The sequence below is a fragment of the Dendrobates tinctorius genome, unplaced genomic scaffold, assembly GCF_039654945.1.
Source record: "Dendrobates tinctorius isolate UK_male_01 unplaced genomic scaffold, ASM3965494v1 ptg000215l, whole genome shotgun sequence".
In the NCBI taxonomy this organism is placed as follows: Eukaryota; Metazoa; Chordata; class Amphibia; order Anura; family Dendrobatidae; genus Dendrobates; species Dendrobates tinctorius.
This window is the reverse complement of record NW_027361882.1, coordinates 1,792,392-1,804,530: the sequence shown is the minus strand read 5'-3', so window position 1 is coordinate 1,804,530 and position 12,139 is coordinate 1,792,392. Positions and strand designations below refer to the sequence as shown.

General features: G+C 46.5%; 1 protein-coding gene across 6 annotated transcripts in view; it reads right to left on the bottom strand.

Annotated features, from left to right (window-relative positions):
- Positions 1-12,139, bottom strand: part of ADGRB1 (adhesion G protein-coupled receptor B1) — a 758,475-nt gene that overhangs the window by 336,689 nt on the left and 409,647 nt on the right. For all 6 annotated transcript variants that reach the window (XM_073555047.1, XM_073555046.1, XM_073555048.1 and 3 more), the window contains exon 4: positions 3,709-3,816. In XM_073555047.1, coding sequence (XP_073411148.1) covers positions 3,709-3,816 — 108 coding nt within the window. The remainder of the gene's footprint in view (positions 1-3,708; positions 3,817-12,139) is intronic.

Below are 12,139 nucleotides of genomic sequence, written 5' to 3'. Positions count from 1 at the left end.
ATACAGATTTATTCAGTCACCACTAGGGGGAGCTCACTACATACAGATTTATACAGCCACCACTAGGGGGAGTTCACTGCATACAGATTTATACAGCCACCACTGGAGGGAGCTCACTTCATACAGATTTATACAGCCACCACTAGAAGGAGCTCACTACATACAGATTTATACAGCCACCACTAGGGGGAGCTCACTATGTAGGGAAGGTAACCTGACGGACGGACTGACTGGTCAGGTTTCAAAGGGGTTTGCACTTGTCAGGCAGGATGTCAGTTATGACAGAAGGCAAAACAGCTAGGAAAGTGTAGGTGACGTGCAGTACCTGGAATTGACATTAGAGGGCAGGGAGGCGTGTGAGCATAGGACTTGATATCAGCTTAGGGCTAAGAAACCGTTGGTCATGGGGGGCGGAGTTACAGGGAACGGGGAAAGCTATAAATTTGACAGGAGGGTTCCAGAAGATTCCAGTCCCCAGGGGGAGCTCAAGTGACGAGGAGACTGTGACAGTTGGTGCACTGTGAGGAAAAACCTAACCAGGGGACTGAGGAGAAAGGAAGTCAGGGGGGTGGTCCTGACATGAATTAACGCAGTACAGACGAGGCCCCGGGGAAACACATACCGAGTTGAAGACGATACGTCCCTGGTGATAAGTACGGTGTGTGTGTAACAGGGCCTGGACAAGGAGGGCCGTGAAGCGAATTTGCAGTGTATCGTGATGGCCGTCAGTCGGACGGTGGGAAATAAACTTGGACCTGTTGCACACGAAATCTGCCTCCATCTTTTGTCTGTGCGTCACTGCGTGGTATACAGAGGGACCACCCCCCCCAAGCCCGGCCTACCGACCCTACAACTACATACAGATTTATACAGCCACCACTAGTGGGAGCTCTCTACATACGGAATAATACGGCCACCACTAGAGGGAGCTCACTACATACAGATTTATACAGCCACCACTAGGGGGACCTCACTACATACAGATTTATACAGCCACCACTAGAGGGAGCTCACTACATACAGATTTATACAGCCACCACTAGAGGGAGCTCACTACATACAGATTTATACAGCCACCACTAGGAGGAGCTCACAACATACAGATTTATACAGCCATTACTAGAGGGAGCTCACTACATACAGATTTATACAGCCACCACTAGAGGGAGCTCACTACATACAGATTTATACAGCCACCACTAGGGGGAGCTCTCAACATATGGAACAATACAGCCACCACTGGAGGGAGCTCACTACATACAGATTTATACAGCCACCACTAGGAGGAGATCACTACATACAGATTTATACAGCCACCACTAGAGGAAGCTCACTACATACAGATTTATACAGCCACCACTAGGGGGAGTTCATTACATACAGATTTATACAGCCACCACTAGAGGGAGCTCAATACATACAGATTTATACATCCACCACTAGGGGGAGTTCTCTACATATGGAATAATATGGCCACCACTGGAGGGAGCTCACTACATACAGATTTATACAGCCACCACTAGGGGAAGCTCACTACATACAGATTTATACAGCCATCACTAGAGGGAGCTCACTACATACAGATTTATACAGCCACCACTAGAGGAAGCTCACTACATACAGATTTATACTGCCATCACTAGAGGGAGCTCACTACATACAGATTTATACAGTCACCACTAGGGGGAGCTCACTACACACAGATTTTTACAGCCACCACTAGGGGGAGCTCACTACATACAGATTTATACAGTCACCACTAGGGGGAGCTCACTACATACAGATTTATACAGTCCCTACAAGGGGGAGCTCACTACATATGCATTTATACAGCCATCATGGGGTGGGGGGGACTCATTTTATACAGATTGTTAAAGCTCCCAATGAACAAATTTGGAGATTGCAGTCCAAATGTTGTTATCAATTAAAAGGACTAACGCAGGATGAAATATGAATCTACTTTATCAGACTCTCGGAATAACGAGCCCACTATTCTTCTGTGTGTCGATATTTCATCCTTGTCATGGCGTCCCCAGTCTTTTGAGCCATTATTTTTATATATCTATTGCTTGACTTATGGCTGATCTCTATGGCTGCCTCTGACTTTTTACTCACTTTTTTTTAATGACATTACGGCTTGAATAGCCTGATAACTAAACCGTGGGTCCTTACGAACATGGCGATATATATATTTTTTCTTACTTTTTTAACATTTTATAACCTGCTTTTTACTTTGGCTTTTCGTCCCTCTTAAAAGCATTAGATGTAACGATTGCAGACTTTAGGGACGCAGTTAAGTCCCCACGACTAATAGTGCGTGGCGCTATCCGAACATTACTGTATGGTAGCATTATATCGCCAATGTAACGCGATATGCATTAATAACATCTAATCACTATGCCGGACTTTTATTACATTGTATCACTACAGCTTTATTTGTAGCATTATAGGATCTTACATTGAACTCCAGATGTCAAATGTTTCCCCCCCAAAATGTCTGGAGGACACCCGCACAGGCTAGTCATGGCCTCCATTTTCCTCTGAAGTTTAATACTTTATTACTTTGGATGTATAATAAAATAACAAAGCCATTCTCTGCTGGAAGAGAAATCTTCCAGCCTCCTCTCAAAATGACTATTTCCAGGAGTCTGAATCCTGAATTATTGAGTCTGTTCTGTGTGGATCATGGTACATTATGAACACGTTCCTTAAATAGTACAATCTGAGTATGTAACGCGGCTCTTAATATTGGATGAGTGCGAATATTGGAGATTGCCTGAAAAAGAAAGAACTGTGAAAAAGAAAATTGGGCACCGGCATGGGATCTGCATTTGCTCCTTATCTGCCCAGTGTAAAGGCTTTGTGCTCCTTGTAGTCATTTTAGATGCTACATGGTGGCAACTGTTGGCTGACACCTTCAAGACACACATCTGTTTATTCCTGCGCAAAGGACAGTGAAATGACGCAAAGAAAGAAATAACTGACATAATGAGATCTTCAACCACCGTTGGTGTCTGCAATAAAGTAATGGAAGATTCCTTTAAGAATTTAGGAGGAGACTTACTAAAACCGATGTCTTACAGACCCTTCTTAAAATAAAGTATATTGGATAGAAATGTGATAAAAAGGTCCATGCATACTAGAAATTTGGCACACGATTTCCTAATGCTGACATCTATGGCTACTTCTGCTCAATTCCACCCAAAACTTAAGAAAAGTTTCACGCAAAAATTTAAAAATTCCTAAATTTTAGTGTAAATTTGTTATCTGACGACATTTTTGTTTTTTCTTTACATCACAATACTGGTGTCAATCGGTTAGGGGATGCCAAAATACAGGGGTTTTTCTTTCCCAACCTTCAATCCGTTAACCTATTTCCATACCCTTTAAATTATTTTGAAAATACCAATAAATACTATTGGAAAAGGAGATGCCAAAATTAGCTTGAGGTTTTACTAAACCTTTACCAAGAACAAGGTTTTACTAAATCTTTACCAAGCAACAGAGATGGATGCACGATACCTAAAAATGGTGGCCAACAAAGAGTTTCTCCAAAGACGCAGCTTGGAGGAGTTTCTGGAGTTTACTTCTCGATCCCATGTCTCAATGATCTGGAGAAAACAAGGTGGCTTTCTGGCACCTGCCTTAGGACCTGTCAACTGGGGGTCTTCTCGGCACCCTTCCCTCCCAACTACGACCTTGACTTACCAATTTGTGGAGCAGGATATCCAAACTGGTACTGATCGTCGGCATCATCCTTCTTCTTGTTGTCAATGGATCTCAGAGATTGGCTCCGGGAGTCGTACCGTCCGTTGGCTGCAACACAAGACACAGGCGCTGTGAGTCCTCAAGGTCATTAAGGTCTGCCATAATGAAGAAACTAAAGCACAAGCTTTGATTCAACAGCATGTTGGTGATTTCTGGCGCCGGTGGCTGTAAAATAGTCAAACACAAATGATTTCTGTGTATTTTATTTTTGCACTGGTGTTTACATCTGAGAATCAGATATAAGGTTTAGGAACAATTATTTGGGGATGTAGACCGAGATCTGCCAATCTCCTAAAATCTGCCGATCTCCTAACATCTAAGCAACATTTTGATCCAAGAACGAGAGTCCGTCCTTTCTACACTTAGGGGCTACCAAAAAAAATTTCTTCTCTGCACAAAGAAAGGCTTCTAAAAAACCTTACCCAATGAGAAAGCTCTGCAAGGTTCAAGGATTAATTTGCCAAAACTCATGGAAAACCCATCCTACTCTTGGCTGACTCCTAGGTTAACCACCCGAGTGTTGACCAGGAACCGGTCCTCCGCTGGATCACCTCTTCCCTCCGGCTCCAATCTTCTCTTTCGTCTTCCTCACTCTTCCGTGTCTTCACTAGGCGTCATGGCTGAACAGAAGACTGGAGACGGAGGGAAAAGGTGATCCAACGGAGGAGGACCGGCTGTGGAGCATGCCGCACCAGGACAGGGGAGAGATGAATATGTTTTGGGGATTTTTTCTTTCTATTTTTTCACACTAAGAAATAAAGTAAAATAATCCAACATTTTCCTTAATTCGAAGGTGTTATCGGAGCCCGCTTGGGTTCTAACAGAGTGACTTCGGCGTGCTTGAAAAATATGTTCTAGTCCCCGCGGCTGCATGTCTCGTGGTTGTTTGACAGCTGCAAACCATACAGGGCATTGCCTGTTTGTTAGGCAATCCCTGCATGAGCTGTTGCTGTCGAACAACCACGAGACATGCAGCCGCGGGGACTAGAACATATTTTTCGAGCGAGCAGAAGTCACTCTGTTAGCACCCGAGAATGCTTATATAACACCTTATCCGAGGACTTTTGCTCATCACTAGTACTGGCAAATCCAAACTTGTTGTGAAATTTGCGGCAATTGTGTTTTGCCTCGAATCAACTCGCTCATCTCTAGCAGTAATTCAGTGTCAGATTCTTCATAGAGACGTGGCTAAGGCTACGTGCACACGGCGTCTTTTCAGGTGGATTTTGGTCGAAAAATTGCTGCAAAACTGCCACATAAAATGGACAAAATGACATCAACAGCAAAACCACATTAGTGTTCACATGTTTTATTTTATGTCACTTTGTAAACCCAGGAACAGTTATAAAAAAAAAAAGAAAAAAATAAAGTGGCATGCTCAAACTACGGGCGGCTTCACAGTAGAAAGCAAAAGACGTCGCAGCAAAGCTGCGTTAGGAAAACAAGTCAGCATTCCCCAGAAGCGGCTTCACGGGGAAAAACTGTCTGGAGGATGCCGTATGCATATGGCCTAAGGATATCATTCAAACCAGTGAAAACTACTTGCTGCTTCAAGGGCTCCGTGAAGGGTCAGACTTCAGCGTGATAGGTATCTACCTATAGGTGGCACTAGTGAGTAGCTATTTTTCTCGCCTTTCCTGTGATTAAAGGGGAACAAAGGTTCTGATTAGTAATATAAAAAGTTTTCACAAACTTTTTGAACCCTCTAATAACTTTCCCAATCTTACATAAACTGTACGTAGCTAAACATATAGTTCCACCGGTTGAAGAAAAGACCGCGTTCACCCTTCCTGTAGATTATTACCCACATTTATTTGTTGTGAGAAGCCCCAGACGCTGATGGAAATGGATACAGCTTCCGACGTGCGTCTTCAGTTTTATTAATGCTCTACTTTACAACCCACAGAGTGGGACAAGTCCTCATCAAACAGTGGACGGTTAGATGATTCGGGTCGTGACCGTGTGAATGGTGCCGGACGCTGACGCCAGCCCGGATCAGTAAAGTTTCCCGCACTGTGCAGTGGACGCGCGTCGAGGTCTTCCTACATCTTAAGCATTATGGTTTTCACCAGTGACAGGAAATCAATAAGTAAATACTGACGGATTGGCTGCCCCCGGCCAAATCAGAGGCTCCAAAGTGGCTTTATTATTGGAACATCATGGATGCTGGAAATCAATTTGTTGCTGATGGTCTTTAAAACAAAAAGACTCCTCAATGCTAGGGGAAAGCGGGATTTCCTGGAGTCTAAAAGAGAGGCCGAGAGATTGATTTTATCGGGACGATATTCTGTAGGATTCACGACCGGTAGACGGCGATTCCCGGCTGAAGGAAGCGTTCCTATCTCCACTGCATGAAAAACAAAAGGAAGTTCTGCTTCCTTTATCTGCTGGCCGATACTGTGCCTATATGTGTACACTATGTCCTAAAGGTTAGTACACCCCTGACATTTTTGTAAATATTTTATTCTATATTTTTATGGATAACACTGAAGATCTGACACTGATACATAGTAACATAGTAACATAATTTTGAAGGCTGAAGGAAGACCTTATGTCCATCTAGTTCAGCCTATTTTTAGTGCAGCTGTTCTGCACTGTTGATCCTGGGGAAGACAAAAAACCCACAGAGTAGAAGCCAATTTTCTCCATAGGGAAAAAAATTCCTTCCCCTAAGCTGGGTCACCCATCTACCTATAATATTCTGTTATTCGTAACCTTCTATACTGTTACTCACAAGAAAAGCCTCCATTCCTTTCTTACATTCATTCAGTGAGTTGGCCATCACCACTTCCTCAGGAAGAGAATTCCAGAGCCTCACTGCTCTTACCGTGAAGAACCCTCTTCTATGCTGGTGCAGGAATTGTCTTTCCTCCAAACGAAGAGAACGCCCCCTTGTTCTTGTCACAGTCCTTGGTACAAACAGTTCATTGGAGAGATCTCTGTATTGCCCTCTGATAGACTTGTACATATATATTAAGTCTCCCCTAAGTCTTCTCTTTTCTAGAGTAAATAGACCTAATTTTGATAACCTTTCTGGGTATTGTAGTGAACCAACTCCATTTATCATTTTAGTCGCCCGCCTTTGAACCCTTTCAAGTTCAGTAATGTCTTTCTTGAGCACCAGCGTCCAAAATTGCACACAATACTCCAAGTAGTCCATGTATATGTACACTTTTGTCTGTGGCGGCCACCATGGGAAACAACAGGGAGATACCCCAAAATATATTTAATGAGATGTATAAATCAGGTCTTTTGTGGGTTTCTGGGAAAACAACAACATACCATGCTACTGATCCTCCACGCCTCCTCCATACTGCCGCGGGGGGCCCCGGCAGTCTCCTTTCCTCCTTTCTCACTTATTGGCTGCAGGGGTCATGAAAGATCTGAGACCAACAGGGGACCCATGCAATGATTTGGGGGAACTGTATGCAAATATTAGGGAACCTTTCAGCATGTTGTTACATTTGGAGTCAGTATGGCTGTACTGGGGGTCGTCCCTCTACAAAAATCATACCTTTCGTCATGATCCAGACCAGGTTTTGAGTCCTATCTTTCCATGTTCCCGGTCGGGTCATTTCAGGGGTTAACTTTTCTCAGCCTCAGTCTGGTTTCAGGTTTCCTATTTAGCTCCGCAGCATCCTGCAGGCGGTGTCAGCTATAGTTCTGCCTTCGGCTTGTGTATCTGACTCTGTTATATCCTGATTTGTCCTGCTGTGATCTCTTACTCTCCCCGTGTCTGTTTATTCCCTCTGTCTGTCCTGACTCAGTGTTTCCCTGTAAATTTGCTGACTCCCTGGTTTTGACTCGGCTTGCACTCAGACCTGCTTCTGTCTTTTGTCTTTGTCTTATCCGCTTCCGACCATTGCTGATCCCCTGGATCGTTCTTGACCACTTGTACTGCTGTGACCTCTGGTACTTCTGCTCCTTGCTGTTTCTGACTCGGCTTGTCTAACCACTCTTTCGCCACCTGGTGGCGCTTGTGCTGCAGCTCAGTGTCGCTACACTCTCTTTCCTCACCAGCACTCCCTGGTGGAGGTTGTGCTATACTGCACTGCAGTAGCATGACACCTTTATTGTAGAGATACTTGATAGCAATCATGAGAAATCTGGAGTAAGAGGCATATGCAAATTAGGATAAAGGTGCACTGGGGTGTGTCAATGCATCTTCACATGCAATAACACGCCCCATGAACTTTCAGCCTAATTTCTATATCACTTTTACTCTAGATTTCTCATGACTGCCACTTCAGATCTCTACAAAAAAGACAGGTGGCTACACGGCCGAACAGCGGCTTCCAAGTGTAAAAACGGGTGGACAATTTCTTTTTAAACAATACGGTGGGGAGATAAGTTGGATTTCAGGATCTTGTGTCTTTTTTCAACACTTTCAGCTATAAAACTATCAGCAGTCTGTGAAATGATAGGAAACATAAATTAGCTAAAAACTGAAGGGTACAGTTCGAGAATGATTGCAAAGCTTAAAAGGATCCCGGCTACATATGGAAAGAGTGGTATGACTGCGTGGGCGCTTGTCCCCCAATAAAAATGATACCTTTCCTGTAACGATCCGATGTGCCAGTCATGAGACATAAAGAAGAAGAAGCAGGCCTAAGGTGCCGACACGCCCCCAATTCACTCCCAGCCTGATTTGCATACGGCTTTTATGCCAGATATCTCATGACTGGCACATCGCATCTCTACACTCAAGGTATCATTTTAATTAGGAGACCAGAACCTATGCAGCTACAGCCTTACTTCCTTACACAAAAAAGTGCAGAAAGTTCCCTTTAAGGGGAACTTCAATCCTTTTTTTTTTTGTTCTTTTCATCCGAGGACCCCAAGGGATCAGCCGTGATCTAATTTCACTGCACGTTAATTTCTTTCAGGCCCCATTGGGACATGTACGACCTCCCGAACACCCGCGTCCTCCAGATTGGAGGCAGTGTGACTCCTGCTCTCTCTCCACCAAAGATTTCCTCCTGGTCGTCTGCGGCCGCCCTGATGATAGACCAGGCAGAAGTATTGCAGTAAGACCCTGACTGTAAAATCGCCCCGTCCTTATTTAATGTCGTAGAGTAGATGGTGGCGACCGGCGGCATCAATAAGTAATAGAGCGAGGGCTGCGCTCTGATAATTGCTAATGAGAAAATGCGAATTAGTGGCCCGGAGAGCGGAGATTTCCCGCTGTCATTGGAAACTTCTGCAAACATTTCCAAGATATTATATATTAAAGGTGATGTAGCGCCCGGCCTCGACTGTCCATAATGACAATTACAACAATAACATTTTATTGACCTCGTGCCTGTCAATCTCATCTGTGCATATTATATTCCTTATTTATTGTTACAGAAGTCAGAGCTATTTTTTTCTGACACAAAGCTCCAAATCCCCAGCACAGATATAGAAGTAAATAATAAAACCTTAGCTGCCTGCAGCCACCACCAGAGGGAGCTCACTGTATACTGTGACACCATTGAGTTCTATGTGTAATGCGTATGCACAGAGTTCCTAAGCTCCCCCTAGTGGTGGACTGCCTGTTTGCAGCATGTTGTGTTTTCAATGTCTATTAATATTGGAGGGCGTAGTCAGAAGTGATAATCTCCAGCTGATAAAGCACTGATTTTATTGAAACTACAACACACAGTCCAGTCAGTGACATATCATTGGAACCAGGGGCTCAGTCCCTACATCATATTGCTCTCAGATTACATAGCAAAAAGCTGCTGACAGATTCCTTTTAAAGGGGCTGTCTCATCTTCTCAAATAGGCAAAATTGAGAATTACACTGTAAATCAGCTTTTATATAAAATTGTATCCGGAGAGACTTTTTAATTCTTCTGTGTACTTCTCATAGACTACGGAGGTGGACTAGGCAATCAGCGGTGGCCTTGTCTCCTAGCCAAGGAGCGCAGCACTTACAAACTCTCTCCTATAGAGCTTGCGAGTGCTGCTCTGCGTCTGACGGGATAGCTGGATCTGATTCAGTCCACCTGTGCTGTTCCGTGCTGTTCACCACTGGCGCACGGTTTGGTGCAGCGGCTCAGCCATGCTGCAGATCCGAGCTGTCCATCATCATGACCGCACTGCCCCACTTCCCCACCGCCACGCAGGAAGCCAGGAGGCAGAGGAGCGGGGGCGCTCCTGAAAACACATCTGACCTCTTTAAAGTCAGACTGCAGATGACGATGAACCACAAGACATTGAGACCCTTTCATTTGGAATCTAGAAATAAAATATTGCTACTTTTGTGTTTGAAAAAATTTGTTGCCGGCGTTCCCTCCTGACTGAGATCCACATACTGTAGGGCGAACCGGCCAAGACTGGGGCGAAAATGCCAAAAGTCAAAAGACGTTACATGATATCGAGCAGAAAGTAAATGTTTGAAGAATCATCCCCTGGGGGGCTTTAGAGGGTCACGAATCTAAGATCAGACACTTTGTTTCCCAACATTCCGATACAATGTTTCCACTTTTCAGCAGATTAATTCCTAAACCTGCGGAGGGCTGATGTCCGGTTCTGTGTCTGCGCTGGAGTCGTTATCTGAGCATTTATGACCTAGCTTTAATATGACCTTATCAGCGCCGGCCGCACAGATCCGACCCGGTCGCGCAGATCTGACCCAGCCACGCAGATCCAACCCCGGCTGCGTGATCCGACCCCGGCCGCGTATATCCAACCCCGGCTGCACTGCTCCGACCCAGGCCACGCAGATCCGACCCCGACTACGCAGATCCAACCCTGGCCGCGCAGATCCAACCCCGACTACGCAGATCCAACCCTGGCCGCGCAGATCCAACCCCGGCTGCGCAGATCCAAACCCGGCTGCACTGCTCCGACCCCGGCCACGCAGATCCGACCCCGGCCACGCAGATCCGACCCCGGCCACGCAGATCCGACCCCGGCTGCACTGCTCCGACCCCGGCCACGCAGATCCGACCCCGGCCACGCAGATCCGACCCCGGCTGCGCAGATCCAACCCCGGCCGCGCAGATCCAACCCCGGCCACGCAGATCCGACCCCGGCCACGCAGATCCGACCCCGGCCACGCAGATCCGACCCCGGCCACGCAGATCCGACCCCGGCCACGCAGATCCGACCCCGGCCACGCAGATCCGACCCCGGCCACGCAGATCCGACCCCGGCCACGCAGATCCGACCCCGGCCACGCAGATCCAACCCTGGCCGCGCAGATCCAACCCTGGCCACGCAGATCCGACCCCGGCCACGCAGATCCGACCCCGGCCACGCAGATCCGACCCCGGCCACGCAGATCCGACCCTGGCCACGCAGATCCGACCCCGGCCACGCAGATCCGACCCCGGCTACGCAGATCCAACCCTGGCCGCGCAGATCCAACCCCGGCTGCACTGCTCCGACCCAGGCCACGCAGATCCGACCCCGGCTGCGCAGATCCAACCCCGGCCGCGCAGATCCAACCCCGGCTGCACTGCTCCGACCCAGCCACGCAGATCCGACCCCGGCTGCGCAGATCCGACCCCGGCTGCGCAGATCCGACCCCGGCTGCGCAGATCCGACCCAGGCTGCGCAGATCCGACCCCAGCCGCGCAGATCCGACCCCAGCCGCGCAGATCCGACCCCAGCCGCGCTGGTCCCACCCCGGCCGTGCTATGTACATAAAGAGCAGGCCAACCGGTTTAATAATTCAGAATCTCTTTATTGAGGCAATGTGTCCGCTGTCGCCAGCACGGGCCGACAGATGGTGGAATTCTCCTGGACTCGGTTGTGAGGAAGATCTCATCATTTGGTTTGAAGCCTCGAGCAAAAAAAAGGAAATAGAATTCCAGTTAACGCTGAACGTTCCTTCTAGAGAATGCGGAGCAGAGACACTGAGCTGCGGATATTACCGGAGTCTTCTGCGGAGTCGGGGGATCGAGTCCATGGTTTATTTCATTAACCTCCAGCTTATTCGCCTTTCTACAGGTAGAGGGGCTGTCTAGGACTCAGCCATTGGTTACCTATCCTTACGATACGTCAAGCAAATGTCCTGAATATTTTTCTCACCACCTCAATAATGATTCTGAAAATTCCATATCCACCACCAGTAAATGGCAGAAAGACAGGCAGAGAATAAAATGACAGCAATGCTTATTACATAACAATCTTCACAAAATTCATACTCAGCAAGGTAAGTACACAGAAATTAGCACCATGGGGGCATATAAAGGAACACTGAGGACAAAATTGTATACAGGACTAATACCAATAATTTCTCCATGAGATTGGAAAAACTGAACAAAAAACTTCATCGCTATTAGATTAGCTAGTTGAAAAAAATGTCTTAGATCTAGTGTGGATTCTCAGAAATAATCTCTTGGTAATTTTCCTTACGATAGACCACTAGTATAATATC